Raw genomic sequence first — 19,912 nt, 5'->3', positions numbered from 1 at the left:
AAGGCTTAACCAGTAAATAAATTTAAAACTTTGAAGATATTCCCATTTTATTTCACCTGACTACAGAACTGAAGATTGTAACCTACCTCTTTCCTGCAAACTTTGCTCTCTGAACATCCAAAACCGTGCATCTTAAAGTCCTAATAAATAAATTGATGTGTTTTATGTTGAAATTACTAAAAGCTACTTCTGTCACAGTAGCCACACATCTGAACATAACAAAACACACTGCCAGAGTTTAGCTTGCTTTAAAACATGTTAAAAATGCCCCGATACAAAACACTTGCTCCATTTGCACTCATTACTGCTTCATTTTGAACTTTCAACCTGGTGACACTTCCTGTGGTCCTGCTATTTTTTCCTTCCCACCGACAACAAACTTCTGCATAATGTGACTGATCTTAAGATTAGAATAAGCGTTATTTAGTTCCTAGCAAGATTCTCAGTTTTTATTTGTGAAAGTAAACAGAGGGGAAAAAAAAAATCAGGATAACAGGGGAGGGAATAAATAGCCTCATTTATTAGACAGCATTTTCAAAAGTAGAGAAAAAATACTTTTCAACTCACTGACAATGAGGTTCATTGAGTCATTTTAGAATTCTTATTCCTTTACAAACTCACATTGACAGTTTCTGAAACTTAGTTTTGACAAATGCAATATCTGCTTGAAAATAATTAATGCATAATGGCGTTAAATGAATTTCTCGGTAAAGCTGAAGCTTATTGAAAGAATTTAATAAATGTTTCTACAAATTAGTAGAATAGGATACGTCAGCCTTGAAGTAGCAGCCCCTTGATAGTCAAAGACGTACTATTGCAGAATCCCCCACCCTCAACATCCTGGGGTTACCATTGACCAGAAACTGAACGACGCTAGCCACATAATACTATGGCTACCAGAACAAGTTTAAGAGCAAGGAATCCTACATGTTAACTCGCTTCCTGAGCCCCAAAAGACACAACTCAGGAATGTATGGGATATCCTCCACTTGCCTGGATTAGTCCAACTCCAACAACACTCAAGAAGCTTGACACCATCCAGGACAAAGCAACCAGCTCGATTGCTATCCCTTACACAAACACTCAATTCCTCCACCACTGATGAACTGTGACAGCCATATATACCATCTACAAGATGCACTGCAAAAAATTTATTTTGCTCTATTTGTGAAATATTGATGCAAATTGGCTATTGCATTTTCTATTTTAAGTAGTAACTTTTTTTTAAACGAATGCTTGGGGACATTCTACGATCAGGAAAGGGACTGCATGGATGTATATTTTCATGTAGGACTCAATGTAAAAAAGAATCAGAGGTCCTGGGGCAGGGCAGAAGCAGACAGGAAGGAGGAACTGAGACCACAATCAGATCAGCCAGGATTTTATTGAATGGCGGAGCAGCTTTGGGGGTAAATGGCCTACCCTGCTCCTATTTCTTATGTCTTTAAACTACAAATTTAACAGGAAGTGTTTAGTGGCCAATTAGGGATATGGGCAGAGGAGTGAGAAAGGCTGGAGATTTTATGTTGTTCTTTTTTTATCCCTCATTTTAAAAGAGAAAAACTAGCTTATTAGAATGCTCACATATTAAAATACTCCTCTCAATACATTGCCAAGCAAGCTCAGCTTTGCTCACCAATCCCATTTATTTTTTGAGACCCTGCATATAGATATTGTACAAAAAAGTGGAGATGGGGTCGAAAGTAACATGAATTTAAGAAAAAATATGGAACTTGACAATCCTTTGCCCCAGTCCAAACCAAACAATCTCACCATTTCCATTTTTCTGCTTCTTTTTTCTTCTCTTCCTCTTCTCTCAATTGGGTCTTGCTTTTTTCCTCTTTCTTCAATTTCTGCTTACTCTCCTTTTCTTGGCTTGTGATCTTCACTTTTTGCAGCTCCTCTGAACTTCTTTTTGCTGCCTTGCATGCAAATGATGTCTGTTTTGAAAATTAAAAAATACAAACTTCTTGTTAAGCTCACTGTTGTACATCATATTCAAGAATACCAAAAAACAGATCAAAACGAAAATATTACTATCCAATTTAGTGAAGTTTCTTTTTCCTTTTCCATAAGGAAAGAGCAAGAACAAACACTGCCACGTATGTCCTGGATATTAAGAACATTATACTTTATTGTAAAGGCTGCAGCAAATCTGGTAAAACTACCAGATTTTTCCAAAATGTACTCAAAATAAAATCAGCATATAATTCATTCATTTTCTTATTTCTGCACGTTCTTTACTTGTGTAAACCAAAGATTAACAATATAGATTGGGGAAATGATGGCACTATCACTGAACTAGTGATCCAGGGATCCAAGCTAATACCCTAAGGACATGGGTTCAAATTCTACCACAGCAAGTGGAATTTAAATTCAATTAATAAATTTGGAATATAAAACTAGTCTCAATAATCATGACCATGAAACTATCGATTAAAAACCTGCAAGTGCCTGAGTGGCAAAGATGTGGTGGACCTTCCTGAAAAGAAGGGGGTCCTGATGTTCTTCAGCTGGCGGCCAAGACCCACAAGATTCTAGCCTACTTTGCTACATAGGAAAATTTAAAAACCCTACTCATTATTCTGGCACATGCTACAGGATAGAAGGCAGTTATTTAACCCATCATGCCTGTGTTAGCTCCTTCACAGAATAATTCAATTAGTCGCACTCCCTGCTCTTTCCCCATAGTTCTATATATTCTTATTTTCCTAATCCCTTTTGCATCTGGTTCTATCCATCCTTTCAGGAATTTTATTCCAAATATTATTCATGATGGAGATGAGTAGAAGGATATATTGACATTATTGCTGTGTCCATATGTTGAAATGAACATAAGACCTCATTTCAGTGGCCATTAGGGGTCCCAAGGAAACATGCAAGGTCATTCTTAGTAATACTGTTATGGACAGATGCATCTATAAATAGTAAATTGGCAAGGAGGGGTTGAGTGGGGTTTTTCCTCTTTTTGATTCCCTCAACATCTGCTGAAAACTCAGTCTAGCAACTACATCCTTTAGGGCTGATCCAGTTCAATCAGTGCTGGTGCCACCGAGCCACTCTTAGCGATAGGCACGGAAGAGCCTACCCAGAGTACCTTCTTTATCCTTACCACACTGTTTCTTCCAACACAGCATCAGCAGAAGGTGGGGGTGTGTGGGTGTGTGGGGGGGGTGCAATAGGTGGCAACAAGGTTCGTTTCCCATTTTTGACTTGATGCCACTAAACTTCATGGGATTCAGAATCCATGATGAACATTTTCAAAGCAAATCACTTCCGATTATGTACCGCTGTGCCACCATTGTGTTGGCAATGGTAAATCAGAGCTAGGTGGTGCTGGCATCTGAGAAACTAAGGTATTATTGTATAACTAAGTCAGGATGTTGCTTGACCAGTCTTGTAGGGCAGCCTTCAGTTCAGAATTCCCCAGATGTTTGGAAGACTTTGCATGGTTGGCAGGTCTGGGTTTCCCTTGGTTTCCAGTGCCTAGGTCAATGCTAGGTGATCCATCTGACTACATTTCTTTTTGTAGGTTTTCTACCATAGCTAACACAAACTGAGTTTCTTGTGAGGCCATTTCAGAGAGTATTTAAGAGGCAACCACATTGCTGTGGATCTGGAGTCATATGTAGTTCAGATCACAAGGATGGCAGGTTTCCTTCCCCAAGTGAACCAGATAAATGACAGTGACTTCATGGTCACTATTGCCAACACCAGCTTTTCATTCCAGGTTTGTTCACTGAATTTTAAACTCCACCAGCTGCCGCTCACCAATAGCGGATAGCCAATTCAAATAACTATTGAAGGAACTCTTCAAACACTGCCCCAAATGTATATGGGCTACAAGTTCAAAATTCTTATGCCAGAGATTTCCCACCGGATATTTCACCTGTTCCTGCCATGGCAGGCAGGGAAACCAACTGGGAGCTCATGTGAAATTGATTTGCATTCTGCTAATGAAATGCTGATGAAGGCCCAACTCAATTCTTTGCTCCCACTCCAGGTTCTTAACACAGCAGGAAAACACACTGGTGCAAAAGACATCTTGAACAAACCAGCGTGAAGTCAAGACTCACCTAACCAATGTCTGGGATTGCCTTGGAATGCTGGATGGAGGCCATCAGTGACCCTAGACAGAACACCACAACAGTGAATGGGGAAGCATCTACAGGTGGCACTTCCAGATTCAGTACCATGAGGAAGCCCATCCTCCAGTGTCAGAGCTCCTGGAGATCCATCTTGTTTCTCCAATTGTGGGGATGTAAGGTTGGATGCCTTTTCAATATAACACCCAGATATAATGGCATCACACCCACCCTGCCAAAGAATACGTCACAAAGCCCCTGGGTGCATAATTAAGGGGGTCAGGAAGATAAGGTGCAATTCACACCAGCCTCTGCATAGGAAAACAATCCATGTAACTGTCCTGCTATGAGACTTCGTCCCAGGTGGGAAAATTTTGTCCAATGTTTTTTTTCCCCCAAGTGGATTTTGAAGTACTGTTGTTTATTTTATCCCCCAAAGATTTCCCAGTGATATTACAGGACTCATGAGCTCTCCTTATTGTGGATACTCAGAGGAGATGAGGGAAGGGAGTGTGTTAGGAGCCTTACACACATTTCCGAAATGCCAATGTCCCAGGAAACGAGGGGGAGAAAGGCACATATTTTAATCTGGCCACCTTGGCATCCCCAACCTCCATTTAAGGCCTGTTGTGCGAGATGGTGGTCCTGACCAGAACCCATCCATGCTACAATTCTAGCATGGGTGAGCAATCAACCTCAGGAAAATCATCCAAATCCTCATTTCCACTTCCAAGATGAAAATCCTAACAGAGTTAATATTTCAGGCCGATTATTAGAAACGGAGAAAGCTAGTGTGATTTGGGAGAGTGCGACAAGAGAAGACAAGTAAAGGAACAGAAGAAATGTCTAAAGTAGGTGTGAATAGCACAACGATGAACAGCTGCTATAATGAAAGCAAAACTCTGGGTAACGAGAAAGGAAACAAAATGGGGGGAAAAAGTTATTGAACTCCCATGCTGAGACGAGAAAGTTGTAAAATATCCAGTAAAAAGGTGTGATACTGTTCCCATAGTTTACATAGAGTACTCTGAACTTCCTACAGTGTTCCAAGGGAAGCAGTCAGAGAGACAGCAAGGTGGAGATTAAAATGACAGGCTACTGGAAGTTCAGTGTCATGCTTGCAGGATGAACAGAAAGTGTTCTGCAAAGTGGGTCTTGCTACCTGCGTTTTGGTCTTCCCTTTTGGTAGGTAAGACAGGATTGTTAGCACACTAAACTGAAAAGTATTACAGAATTCACTATTTCATCAAGAAATATTTGGGGTCTTTGATGGCAAGGGACAAGGAGAAAGGGCAGATGCTGCCCCTCATGCATGGAAAAGTGCTGTGGGAAGGGGAAACAGTGAGCATGAAGTGGGTCAGGCTGTCACAGAGGGCATTAGCATACCACAGAATTAGCCTCCAGAGGATAAGAAGTTTCTCTCAAGATATTTATGCTCCTCTGATACCATGTCACTCTCTTGATTATCACTTCTGTTCACTGTATGAGTAAACCATCTAACCCCATTCCCACCAAAATTATTGACAAAGATACTGCCATTTCTCGGTTCATCAATTCACTCAAATCCCATTCATATTATTTCAAGCTCTCTTCCAAATATTGATAATAAAGCATAACAGCAAAATTCTAAATCAAAACTCATACTGTAAAAGTCTGAGCCATTTCTTGCTCTAATGTATGTTTCCTCAGAGAGTTAGAGATAGGATGTATACTCCTCAGCTATTCATAATCAAGTTGAAGAATTGGATGTAGTTTTATATGGTTTCTAGAACTAAGATGAATCCCCCCAACCTTCCATCAGTTACATCCTGAAATGAATTGATTGTAGGCATATGCGATGGCAGCTGGGTCCTGCCTCCTTTCTGTGACGCGTGCAGGTAGCAGAGGGATTTTAATCTCAGGGTTTTAAAACAAGTAGGCAGAAACATTCTATTCTAAAAAAAGTCCTCTTGATTCAGGAGCAATTCCTTCTGATCGAAGGAATGTGCATACCCTCTCTTTTAAAAGGGTGAGAGAAGTAGGAATTTTTAAAAAACCCAAGGCCCTTATTTTGAAACTGTGCACTGTAGTTCTTGATTCCCCCATAAGGGGAAACATCTCCTCCGCATCTTGTTTTAATAAAATCAATACTCATTCTTCTAAACTTCAAGTTTGGCCTCAAATCTTTTTTCATAAGACAACCTAGGAATCCATCCAGTGAATCTTCTCTGAAACACCTCCAAAGCATATCCATCAAGAGCCCAAAGCCATACATCGGCCTCTAGGTGCAGTCTCACCATGACCTGCACCCTTCCCCACTTTAACACTGCATTCAATTCCACTTTGCCTTCCTTATTCCTTGCTGTACCAGCATGTTAATTTTCTGACTAATGAACAAGGATACGAAGATCCATCTGTACCACAGAATTCTGCAATATCTCTGCACTTAAATAAGAACTTACTCTTCTAATTTTCCCAACAAAGTCAAAATCTTGTACTTTGCCACATTATACCCTATCTTCCAACTTTTGGTCCATTTTTTGTTTCTCAATTCGCTTTCCCACCTTTCTTTGTATCATCAACATATCCGGCTACAATACAGTCAATTCCTTCCTCCTAGTCATTAATGTAGATCGTAAATAGTTGAGTCCCAACAGTGATTGATAGTGCACACTGCTACTTGCAGTTTGCCAACTTAAAAATGAACTTTTATTCAACTATTTACTGCCAGTTAATCAATTCTCTATCCCTGCTAATATACCATGCCCAACACTCATGAGCTCTTATCTGTGAGGTAAAATTTTTTGCGGGGGCATCTTTTGAATGGCTTTTGGAAATCCAAATACAATACAAAATCCTGGTTTCCCCATCAACCCTGCTTGCCACAGCCTCAAAAATCAATAAATTTCTGTTGTAAAAAACTAAAATTATGTCTATGTTGATTTTGCATAATTATATCAGAATTTTTTTAATGTTTTGCTATTACTCCCTTAATAATAGATTTTAATGTTTTCCAAATTGCAGATTTTGGGTTAACAGGTCTCCAGTTACCCATTTTGAAAAGGTAACTCAAGTAATAGACAGGGAAGAGCAAATTGCTGTGATTAACATGGACTTCCAGAAGGCATTTGATAAATTCCTTCACAACAGACTCAACTAAAGTTGAGTACGCTTTGTGCCCAAACAGTGGGAGAGAAGCAATATACTAGCACGGATAGACAATTGGTTAAAAGCCAGAAAACAGTTGTAATAAAACAAACAATGTTTGTCATTTTTATGAACAACCTAGATGAGGGTGTAGAAGGATGGGTTAGTAAATTTGCTGATGACACCAAAGTCAGAGGAGTTGTAGACAGTGAGTTTGGATGTTACAGTTTGCAGAGGGACATAGTTAAGCTGCAGAGCTGGGCTGAGAGGTGGCAAATGGAGTTTAATACGGAAAAGTGTGAAGTGATTCACTTTGGTAAGAGTAACAGAAATACAGAATATACAGCTAACGGAAGGACTTTTAGTAGTGCTGACGAGCACAGAGATCTCAGTGTACATGTGCATAGCTCCCTAAAAGTTGGCACCCAGGTTGATAAGGTTGTTAAGGCGGCATACGGTGTGTTAGCTTTTATTGGTAGAGGGATTGAATTTCGGAGCCGTAAGGTCATGTTGCAACTGTACAAAACTCTGGTGCGGCTGCACTTGGGAGTATTGCATACAGTTCCAGTTGCCGCATTATAAGAAAGATGTGGAGGCATTGGAAAGGGTGCAGAGGAGGTTTACCAGGATGTTGCCTGGTATGGTGGGAAGGTCTTGAGGAAAGGCTGAGGGACTTGAGGTTGTTTTCATTAGAGAGAAGGTTACAAGGTTACCTAATTGAGGGGTACAAGTTGATCAGAGGGTTAGATAGGGTGGACAGAGAGAGCCTTTTTCCTCGGATGGTGGCTAGCACGAGGGGACATAGCTTTAAATTAAGGGGTGGTAATTATAGGGTGGATGTCAGAGGTAGGTTCTTTACTCAGAGGGTAGTAAGGGCGTGGAATGCCCTGCCTGCAACAGTTGTGGACGCGCCAACTTTAAGGGCGTTCAAATGGTCAGTGGATAGGCATATGGATAACATTGGAATAGTTTAGGTTAGAGGGTTATTAGATTGTTGCACCGACCAGTGGAACCATCGAGGGCCGAAGGGCCTGTACTGCGCTGCAATGCTCTATGTAAATAATTTTCAAATTGACAGGCTGTGGAGCAGTGCTGGCCCTCAGCTATCTAAAATCTGCATTAGTGACTTAGATGAAGGGACTGTGTGCAATATACCAAAATTTGACGATCGGTGGAGGATCTAAGGAGTCTACAATGGGATACAGATAGGTTAAACAAGGGGGCAAGGAAGCAAGTTGATATCAAATGTGAGCTATTCACTTTTGATATGAGGAACAGAAAAACAGTAGCTTAAACTAGTGGGAAACAATTAAATGCTGATGTTTGGGTGATTTTGGGTCCTTGTTCATGGAACATACAAGTACAGCAGCTGAAGCGGCAAATGGTTTGCTGCAATGGAATTGGGTGTAAAGCTATATTCTTGCTGCAGCTGGACAAGGCTGCTGTGAGACTACACCTGGAGTACCATGCATCTTTTTGGTCTCTGCACCCAAGAAAGGATATACTAGCTTCAGAGGCAGCACAACCAAGATACACTAACCTTGAATGAATGAGCAAGATCAAATAGATTAGATCTATATTCTGGAGTTGAGTGTAAGAAGTGATCTCATTGAAACATCTGAGAACCAAGAAGGTTTGACAGGGGAGAGATGTATAGGCTCAAGAGAAAAACAATCCCTTATACAGAAGTTTGTCAATCTTTGGAATTCTACACTTAAGAGCTATAAGACTTGTATTTTTAAAGCAACTTTGACAACTGCAGGACATTCCAAGTTCTTTACAGCCAATGAAGTATGTTTTCAAATATAGTTATTGCTGTAAAGCAGGAAACATAGCAGTCAATTTGCACAGCAAATTATCAGATACATACATTATCAGATGATCAGTTGGATTAAGGGATAAAAATTGGCCTGGTCAAGAGGGATAACTCCCCTGCTCTTCTTCAAAATATGCAATGGTATCTTTTCGGTTCAATACGCCACTGACAGCGCAGCTCCCTCAGTATTGCATTGAAACGACAGCTTTGACTTGTGCTCAAATCCTAGAGTGGGATGTGAATCCACATTTGCTAAACCTTAGAAGTGAGATCATTATCAATTGAGTTAACTCTGAGTTCTAAGGATTTTGGACTCAGTGAATCATAGGATACAGGGATTAAGTAGGAAAGTAGAACTCAGGTTAAAAGATCAGCCTGATCGAACTGAATGGCACAACAGGCTTGAGGGGCTTTAAGACTCAAGACAGATTGGTAAAATAAGCAGATACGTAAAGTGAAAACAAATTGTACAATTTAGGAAGTATAGAAACATTGTTGACAAGTTGAGATGGCAGTTTCAAAACAAAGTCAAATTAAACATTCAGACATCATTGATTAGGCCTAAATATTGAGCTTAATTTAGGAAAGATGTCCAGTCTTAGAGAGGGTGCACAAGAGATTTACTGGGATGTTACCTAGGGATGAGGAACAGTGCAGAGACTCAAGAGGCTGCTGTTGTTGTTGTTGTTCTTATGACAGAGGTGGTCAAGGACAGATTTGACAGTTGTTTGACAATTAGTCAAGGATATGAGTAGTTTTGATAGAATAATGGCGGCTTTTTTTTGCTTAGTAGTAACCAAGTGATTCGATGAAAAATGAGAAATGACATGGGGAATTTTTTTAAAAATATGGTGTCAGTTAGTATTATGATCTAGAACGCAATCAGACTTAACAGTAACTTTCAAAAGAGAATTGGATAAAAATTTGAAGGCAAAAGAATCAGAGCACTGGGGGAAGTGGGATTAATTGGCTAGTTCTATAAAAGAACTAACGTAGGCACTATGGGTCAAATAGCTTTCTTCTATTCTGTCTCATTCTACAATTCTATATTTATTCAGTTTGAGGCTAATAAGTAGCAATCCAAAAACGTAACACTAGATGAGATCAATTAAAACAACAGACTGATTATTGGAGGTCAGACACCAAGTGGTGCTGTAGCTCACTAAACCTCATTTTAACATTGGAAAAAATATGGGCAAACTAGTTCATCTAGTTAACCTTTACCATTCCAGTAGTTGCATAATTAATACAATAGTAGACCTGCTGGCTACTCATGGTAGTCTGTTGCTTATAGATATATATGAGTAGAAGTCAAACTAATGTAAAAGTTACTTTAAGCAATGAGATTGGTAACAGATAGAGACCAATGATGACATACCTGAGGTATATTCTCTTCAGCTTCCTCCACTTTTGGTTTCTTGAGTTTGTCATTTGAACTAAAAGTACAGCAGAACAGGAAACTTAAAACAACATCAACCAACTTTCTAATTTGTTGCTGCTATGCACGATTTATTATTTAAGTGCACAAGTGCTTTAATTCTTTTAATCGGTGGCAAAGTAGTAGCAACTAAAAGTGACCACCTTGTACTTGGGCTGCGTGGTAACTTGCATGTTGCTGCAGGGTCATGCAGCTAAGAGGGAACACGACTACTGACCCATATTGGAGAAATGTATTTAGGAGTGTCAGATTGCTCAGTTGATAGCATTTGGGCCTTCTGAATAAAAAGTTTTAAAACTCACATCCCATTCCAGGCTGATATTCTAGCGCTGAGGAAGTCAGATAGGTATAGAAGAGCTTTATATAACTTTCAGGTGCGTGTTAAAGATGCCATGGCCAATATTCCTGTCTCAAGCAACATGGCAGCAAAAAGTTCAACTGGACATTCATCATACTATATCACAGAGTGATTCTGTATAAGTAGTACTTTGAGACGTTTGAGTGGCAGGATAAAATACCTCAAAAAGCAAACGTTTCTGTATAAAAAGCAAAATCATACAGGCAGTTACAATTTTAACAATCCAAGGTCATCCGCTAGCTCATCTGTTCTGAACCGTGAGAATTAAATTTATGAATTGTCAGCTAGAATGAAAGTAGCAACTTCAAAATGGAGATGGGGAGAGGGAGAGAATATTACACAAAAATGGCACATAGTGAAAAGATTCACAGTGAGGCCCCCATTCAAGTGGATTGCTGACAATCATTTGCCTGGGTTCAAGCAGAAAGAATGACAACTTACACAAGTTACTGAAGCATGTCTGGAGTCACAGAATCAACAACTTATGTTTAGACAGCACCTTTAACATAAAAAACATTCCAGGGAACTTTATGGGAACATTATAAAATAAAATATGACACATGACCACAGAAAGAAACAATTATGTAGGAGGAAAGTGAGGTGTCGAGAGGGAATTCTAGAGCTTTGAGCCTAAAGAACTGAAGAAGTGGCCACCAGTGAAACAACACTTAAAATGCACACAAGGCCAAAATTAAAAGAACGCAGATATCTTAAAGCATCAGGGGGTTGGAAGATATTACAGAGGTAGAGTGGTGAGACAATGGAAGGATTGGAAAACAAGGATGACAATTTTAAAATCAAAATGAAAGCAAGTGTAGGTCAGTGAGCACAGGCTGATAAATCAGAATCCCTACAGTGTAGGGCACCATTTGGCACATTGAGCCTGAACCAACAACAATCCTGTCCAAGCCCTATCCCCATAACTCCACTCATTTACCCCATTAATCCCCCTGAAAGTCAGGGGCAACTTAGCATGGCCAATCAACCTAACCTGCAGATCTTTGGATTGTGCAAGGAAACCAGAGCGCACAGAGGAAACCCTTGTGGTTCATAAAAATTTTGCTCTCAGGGATGTTCATGGAGGAGAGTCTTATTTAGCATTTAGGCAGATTCTGTACAATTAAGACCAGTCGACAGGCTCAAGATTCAGAAGGGCCTTCAATGAATGGTAAAATAACAGAGGGTGTTTCAGCATGGAGGCATCAGCCCTTCACCAACTTTAAAGCATTTAGGCCATCACCGTAGAGTGTTATCCATCCAGACATGCAAGGAGAACCATTAAGTCTGTCTGTAAGCATTGAACATAGAACATGGAACATTACAGTGCAGTCCAGGCCCTTCGGCCCTCGATGTTGCGCCGACCAGTGGAACGAATCTAACGACCAAATGATCTTGATCTCTGGGACTGCTGCTGGTAAGAAGTCTGACAACACCAGGTTTTAAGTCCAACCAATTTATTTGATAGTAAACTCACAAGCTTTCGAGGTTTACCTCTGTCAGGTGAATGAAGAGTCATTCGTCATTCACCTGACGAAGAGGTAAACCTCGAAAGCTTGAGAGTTTACTATCAAATAAATCGGTTGGACTTAAAGCCTGGTGTTGTCAGACTTCTTACTTTGTTTACCCTAGTCCAATGCCAGCATCTCCACATCATGACTGCTGCTAGTGGCCACTTCCAAGAGTTAATGCTTACAACGGGCTCATTTTTTGGCACTCGTGTTCATTTTCTAGGTATTTCTGTGCTCTTAATTATTGTATTGATGTAATGGTCTTCATTCGCGATGCCTCAATGGCACGCAATTTCTTCTGCTCTTTTATTTCACTGCTGATTAAAGTAACGCTTTTCCTTTTTGTTCCCACATCCCTTAGAAACAAAGTGTGAAACCAAGTTCTGCAGGCACCACACCCTAAACCATTTCATTCCACTTTTGCCTTGGTTTCTTCCCACTTCATGTCATGCATTCGCAACGAAAACTGAAGTCACCTTGTCAAGTGTGACATCAATACAACCTCACAAAAGGAAGTTCGATTAGATCTTAAAAATTTTCAGAACTATCTCCTCAAATATTTAGTGGCAGAATAGTTGAGTGCAGTACCTAGTGGTTGTAGTACTGATTTGACACCACAGATCAGGAGTTAAAACTCATACCAATTTGTGAAATTAAAAACAAGAGTCAGATAATTTATAATTTAGATGCAGACAAAGGATCATGCAAGCTGCTGAACTGTCAATACGTGCTTCAATTATGCAACCACTTACTGAAGTTAAACACAAAAAGTCAAGAACAAGAAATGGGTCTTTGTGTGTGCTATTTCAGCAATGCAAAAAGGTAACTCTTGAAAAATTCAACTCACTCAAGACATCTGAACGTTATCTGGAGATATTTATATGCAATGTGACAGATCACTGTTCAATCAGTTCTAAAGGAGCCTGTATCATCATTTTGAATACCCATGAAAGAACAAACTAAATTATCTCGCAAGTTATCAAGTCAGTCCGCAGGGACATGCGAGCGCTGCACCTTTCATACGAGATAAGCGAGCAGGCACAGGCAAAGTGGTAAATGGGAGGGGGCAGTGTGCAATGTGGCAGTGAGCATGCCAGGTAGTGGGATACCACTAGCGTGTATGCATTTACCTTGAATGCCTGACAGCACGGGCATGGAATCAAAGTAACCAATTAATCATTGTGACAGATAGCACATTTATGTCATCTGCTATTTTAAATGCCTTTTGCATGCCGCTAGTGTTATTCATTGGCTGAATGCATCTGCCTGAGATCCCAAATAGGAGGAGCTTGTGCCTTAAAGGAGAGTAGCAAGGCTAATTTTTTGAAAAGTCAATCTGGGCTATAATACTTTGTCAAAAAGATTACTATCATACCTTCTGACAATGCACTGGAGGCTTTGGTTCAAGTAATTTAGAGGAGATATATTCTATATTGAAGGGAGCAGGAAGCCAGACATATATGCAGGAGCTATAGGAATAGGTAACAGTGCAAGCCAGTACCAAGAGTATCACTCTAAGGGCATGGATACAGTTTAGTGACCTGATGTGAGTTCTCATGGCAACTAAGTTCTTCCAATGGCCTATTCTACTGCACTCAACCTTATCCATTGTTCAATTCACCATCACCTACCAATAACCTCATCAATTCTTAACCCGACAATCCATATATTTTCCCTCACCCAATTAGCAATTCTGCTAAATCTGCACCTACATACTGGCTGCTACTCAACTAAGGTAGCCAGATTCCCTAAACGTTCCAGCACTTATTGATAAAGAAGGTGGCACATAATCAGGAGACAACAGGAAAGGGCTGACTGGAGGACAAGCAAAGTTGCTGGCCAGCATGGAAATGAGCACAAGACATGTGACCAATGGAGAACTAGAAGGGTTGAGGAGTTAAACATAACGTATCGTCCCTCCCACTTCTTTCCCTTCCCTGCAATCACTAATTCAAACTGCATATTTTAAGCAAACAATTTTGACCGTTGCCACTTCCTTTACTGGGGTTTTGTAAGCTCATCCTGGATCATGACAACAACAATTTTTCACTGTTCAAAGGAACTTGCTGGGACTTCTGGCCCTGCCACTGCACAGAGTCCAAACTGCTCAACAACATATTAATACAATTGTTGGTGTGCTGTCCCAACAGAATGGCAGTGGTTTCATGATCTCTCAGGTTGACAGGGTTCCTGCTCCTACTGCTGCCCCTTCATCAGTTCCCTTGCCTACGCAAGCCTAGATTTCTGTAGCCCAGGCCAAGATGGTGCAGTCTCCAAATAATTTCTCTAGGTCACCTCCAAGACCACCTAGAGTCTCTAAGGAGGGGCAGCAGTTTTTCACAATCTTTTCCTCTTCCTCTCCTAGCAGCTTACGTGCTGTACATGTCCTGCCCATTTTCTTGATCATGTTCAAATCTCAGAAACAGCCCAACCAGGGCACCCATGTCTGAAGAACCCGTAAAGTACTTCAGCAACAGTCAGCTCACTCCCAGCATACTAGTTAAACTTAATGTAGTAAAGCTCAAAAAACATACATACTTGCACCAATTGCCAGAAGAAATAACCCAGCAATTTAACTGGTTTCTGATCTCTTTAAATGCACGTTGGATACGTTTCCAAATTAGGAGCAGTTGACCATTCAGCTCCTTGAGCCTGCTCCACTATTTGATAAGATCAAGGTTGTTTGGATTGTAGCTGTAACTCCATTTTTTTGTCTACCCCTATACCCTTTGAATAATTTTAAGGTTGAGTTAGACTCTTGATTAACAGGCATGACGGGGTGGGGGGGGGGTTTAATGACCCTGCCTCCACAGCTCTCTGAAAAGAATTAAACAGAACATGAAACATGGCACACAAAAGTAGGGAAAAAAAGATTTTTCAACTGTGGAAACAAGACAGATACTGAGAACTCAGGAGGCACAAAGGGATAAAGTCTGCAAGAAAAAAGTTGCTGAAGAAAGAAAAACAGACAGCAAATAAATAGATCAAGTAAAAATAGCTGCAGTAAGGGATGATGTAGGAGAGAGGCTTTCATTTACATGGATAATTGGAGCACATTCTAGGGAAGGTGGGACTTGTACAAGCAGGACAGTTTGCACCTGAACCAGAGGGGCACCAATATCCTGGGAGGGAAATTTGCTATGGTTCTTTGGGGCGGTTTAAACTAATTTGTCAGGGGAATGGGAAAATGAGCTGTAGTCCAAAAGCCAGTGTTGAGGCTTGTGAGGTACTGAGGAACATATCAAGGTCACAGGAGTGTACAGGCAGATAGAACAGTGTGTTGAAGTGTATCCACTTCAATGCCAGGAGCATCTGGAATAAGATAGGTGAACTTGGAGCATGGATTGGTACTTGGGACTATGATGTTGTGGCCATTACGGAGACATGGTTAGAACAGGGACGGAATGGTTGTTGGCAGTTCCAGGATATAGATGTTTCAGTAGGAGTAGGGAAGGTGGTAAAAGAGGTGGTGGAGTACCACTGTTAATAAAGGATTGTTTAACTGTTGCTGAAAGGCATTGAGGGGTTCTGCCTAGTGAGGTAATATGGGCTGGAGTTAGAAATAGGAAAGGATTGGTCACATTGTTAGGAGTTTTCTATAAGCCCCCAAATAGTAATAGAGATGTGGAGGAGGAAATGGCAAAGCAGATTATGGATAGGTGTGGAGGTCACAGGGTAGTTATCATGGCTGACTTTAACTTTCCAAATATTGACTGGAACCTTTATAAGTTGAATAGTTCGGATGGGACACGTTTTGTACAGCGTGTGCAGGAGGGTTTCCTGACACAATATGTGGATAAGCCAACAAGGGCTGGGGCCACATTGGACTTGGTACTGGGTAATGAACTAGGCCATGTGTTAGATTTGTTTGTGGGAGAGCACTTTGGAGATAGTGACCACAATTCGGAATCCTTCATTATTGCAATGGAGAGAGATAGGGTCATACAGTAGGGCAAGGTTTATAATTGGGGCAGGGGTAATTATGATGCGATTAGGCAAGAATTATGGAGCATAAGATGGGAACAGAAACTGTCAGGTATGGGCAGACAAAAAGTGGAACTTGTTCAAGGAACAAATAATGCATGTTTGATAGGTATGTCCCTGTCAGGCAGGGAGGAAACGGCCGAGTGAGGGAACCGTGGTTCACAAAGGACGTTGAACGTCTTGGCAAAAGAAAAAGGAAGCGTATACAAGGACGAAAAAACAAGGTTCAGTTGGGTTGCTTGAGGGTTACAAAGTAGCTAGGAATGAGTTTTAAAAAAGGGCTTAGAAGAGCTAGGAGGGGGCTTGAGAAGCCCTTGGTGGGTTGGATCAAGGAAAACCCCATGGCTTTTTACTCTTGTGAGAAAAAGAATGACCAGGGTGAGGTTAGGGCCAGTCGAGGATAGTAGTGGGAACTTGTGCATTGAGTCAGAAGAGATAGGTGACGCTTTGAATTAATACTTTTCTTCAGTGTTCACTAAGGAGAGGGGCCATGATTTTGAGGATGAGAATGTGATTCAAGCTGATACCATGGAGGAGGTAAATGTTCTGAGGGAAGATGTATTAGTAATTTTGAAAAACCTGAGGGTCAATAACTCCTCTGGACCAGATGGGATGCATCTGAGAATATTTTGGGAGGCAAGGGATGAGATTGCGGAGCCTTTAGCTTTGATCTTTGGGTCCTCACTGTCCATGGGGATTGTGCTAGAGGACTGGAGAGGGCGAATGTTGTTTCTCTCTTCAAGAAAGGAAATAGGAATGACCCTGATAGTTATAGTCCAGTTAGTCTTACTTTGGTGGTCGGTAAGTTAATGGAAAGGGTCCTGAGGGATAGGATTTATGACCATTTGGAAAGATGCAACTTAATCCGGGATAGTCATCATGGTTTTGTGAGGGCTAAGTCCTGCCTCACAAATTTGATTGAATTCTTTGAGGAGGCAACTAAGTGTGTAGATGAAGGTACAGCAGGTGATGTCATATACATGGATTTTAGAAAGGCGTTTGATAAGGTTCCCCATGGTAGGCTCATGAAGGAAGGAAGGAGGTATGGGATAGAAGGAAACCTGGCCGAATGGATAAGTAACTGGCTGTCTCATAGAAGAGAGGGTGGTGATGGAGGGAAAATTTTCAGACTGGAGGCCAGTTACCAGCAGTGTACCACAGGGGTCAGTGCTGGGTTCTCTGCTATTTGTGATTTTTATCAATGACTTGGAAGAGGGGACTGAAGGATGGGTTAGTAAATTTGCTGATGACACCAAAATTGGTGAAGTAGTGGATGAGGTGGAGGGTTCTTGAAGGCTGCAAAGAGACATTGATAGGATGCAGAGCTGGGCTGAAAAGTGGCAGATGGAGTTTAACCGTGATAAGTGCGATATGATTCATTTTGGTAGGACAAACTTGAATGCGGATTACAGGGTCAACGGCAGGGTACTGAGGAATGTGGAGAAACAGAGATCTTGGGGTTCATATCCACAGATCTCTGAAGGTTGCCACTCAAGCAGATAGAGCCATGAAGGTGGCTCATATTAAGTGTTAGCGTTTATTAACAGGGGGTTTGAGTTTAAGAGACGTGGGGTTATGCTGCAACTGTACAGGACCTTGGTGAGACAACATTTGGAATAGTGTGCGCCATTCTGGTCACCTCATTATAAGAAGAATGTGGAAGCATTGGAGAGTGCAGAGGAGATTTACCAGGATGCTGCCTGGTTTGGAGGGTAGGTCTTATGAGGAAAGGTTGAGGGAGCTGGGGCTTTTCTCTTTACAGCTGAGGAGGATGAGGGGCGACTTAGAGGTTTAAAAGATGATGAGGGGGTTAGACAGAGTGGACGTGCAGAAACTATTTCCTTCGGTGGATGTAGCTGTTACTAGGGGGCACAACTATAAGGTTCATGGTGGGAGATATAGGAGGGATGTCCAAGGTTGATTCTTTACTCAGAGTGGTGGGGGTGTGGAATGCACTGCCTGCTGTGATAGTGGAGTCAGACATTTTAGGAACTTTCAAGCAGTTATTGGATAGGCACATGGAGTGCACCAGAATAATAGGGAGTGGGAGTGTGATCTTGGGTTCGGATATAGTTTGGCACACGAGGGCCGAAGGGCCTGTACTGTCTGTTCTATGTCAATGAGCTTGTGTTCATGATGAAAGTGAATATCGTTTGTATGCAATATTCCCATGAATGTTGCGCAAGAATGGGGGTGGGGGAAAGAGGTGCGTGTGTGCATGTGTGCGCTTGCCAGGAAGAGAGAGAGAGAATGCTAGAGTGTATACCTTCCAAAATCTAACTGATGTCATGGAGAGAAAAATACAATTATGCACAAAATATTGAAACTTAAAAGACCAGAGTTTTTACAAAAACTAGACAGAAACTCAGATGGCTGGAAATGTACACATATGTTCTTATGCAAGTCAGTGATGTAAGAAATAGGAGGAGTAGGCCATCTAGCCCTTTGAGCCTGCCCTGCCATTCAATAAGATCATGGCTGATCTGCAGTGGATCAGTTCCATTTTCCCGCTTTCTCCCCATAACCCTTAATTCCCTTGTCTGTCAAAAACCTATCTACCCGTGACTTAAATATATTTAGTGAGGTAGCCTCCACCACTTCAACGGGCAGAGAATTCACCACCCTTTGAGTGAAGAAGTTCCTCCTCAACTCCGTTCTAAACTGACCCCCCCCTTATCTTGAGGCTGTGCCCGCTAGTCCTGCTGTCCTTTGAGCGGGAAGAATCTCTCTGCCCTATCCATCCCTTTCATTATCTTATATGTCTCTAAAGGTCCCCCCTCATCCTTCTAAACTCCAAGTACAGATCCAGTCTATTCAGTCGCTCTTCATAGTCTAACCCCCTCATCTCCGGTATCAGCCTAGTGATCCTCCTCTGCACTCCCTCCAAGGCCAAAATATCCTTGCACAAGTGCGGCAACCAAAACTGCACACTCCAGCTGCGGCCTCACCAGTGCCCTGTACAGTTGCAGCAAGACCTCCCTGCTTTTATATTCTATCCCCCTCGCTATAAAGGCCAGCATCCCATTCACCTTCTTGATCACCTGCAGACTGGGTTTTTGCGACTCATGCACAAGGACCCCCAGGTCCCTCTGCACCGTAGCATGTGGCAGCTTTTCGCCCTTTAAATAGTAATCCCTTCTACTATTGTTCCTGCCAAAGTGGATAACCTCACACTTGCTAACATTGTACTCCATGTGCCAGGTCCTCGCCCACTCACTCAGCCCTCTGCAGACTTTCCACACCCTCCGCACAATTTGCTTTTCTACTCATCTTCGTGTCATCAGCAAATTTCGTCACCCTACACTCAGCCCCCTCCTCCAGATCATCTGTATAAATGGTAAACAGTTGAGGCCCCAGCACCGATCCCTGCGGCACTCCACTAGTCACCAACCGCCAATCAGAATAGCACCCATTGATACCAACTGTGCCTCCTATTAGACAGCCAATCCTCTATCCATGCCAACACCTTATCCCCAACTCCATGCCCCCTAACCTTCTGAAGCAACCTTTTATGAGGCACCTTATCAAACGCCTTTTGAAAATCGAGAAACACCATATCCACCGGTTCCCCTCTGTCTACTGCACTAGTCACATCCT

The 19,912-nt window shown here is 41.6% G+C and overlaps 1 protein-coding gene across 5 annotated transcripts in view; it reads right to left on the bottom strand.

Annotated features, from left to right (window-relative positions):
• Positions 1-19,912, bottom strand: part of LOC145346806 (DNA topoisomerase 1-like) — a 114,853-nt gene that overhangs the window by 39,459 nt on the left and 55,482 nt on the right. For 4 of the 5 annotated variants that reach the window (XM_080194549.1, XM_080194552.1, XM_080194550.1 and 1 more), the window contains 2 exons: positions 10,406-10,463; positions 1,774-1,940 (listed from right to left, as the gene is read on the bottom strand). In XM_080194549.1, the coding sequence (XP_080050675.1) occupies positions 1,774-1,940; positions 10,406-10,463 (225 nt within the window). Of the gene's footprint in view, positions 1-86; positions 322-1,773; positions 1,941-10,405; positions 10,464-19,912 lie in introns of those variants that run through there. The other variant, XM_080194554.1, reaches the window with a different exon arrangement.

The sequence above is a fragment of the Carcharhinus amblyrhynchos genome, chromosome 8 (genome assembly GCF_965287045.1).
Source record: "Carcharhinus amblyrhynchos chromosome 8, sCarAmb.v2.hapA, whole genome shotgun sequence".
Lineage (NCBI taxonomy): Eukaryota > Metazoa > Chordata > Chondrichthyes > Carcharhiniformes > Carcharhinidae > Carcharhinus > Carcharhinus amblyrhynchos.
Note: the sequence above shows the minus strand (reverse complement) of the source record. Positions and strands in the feature narration are given on the sequence as shown.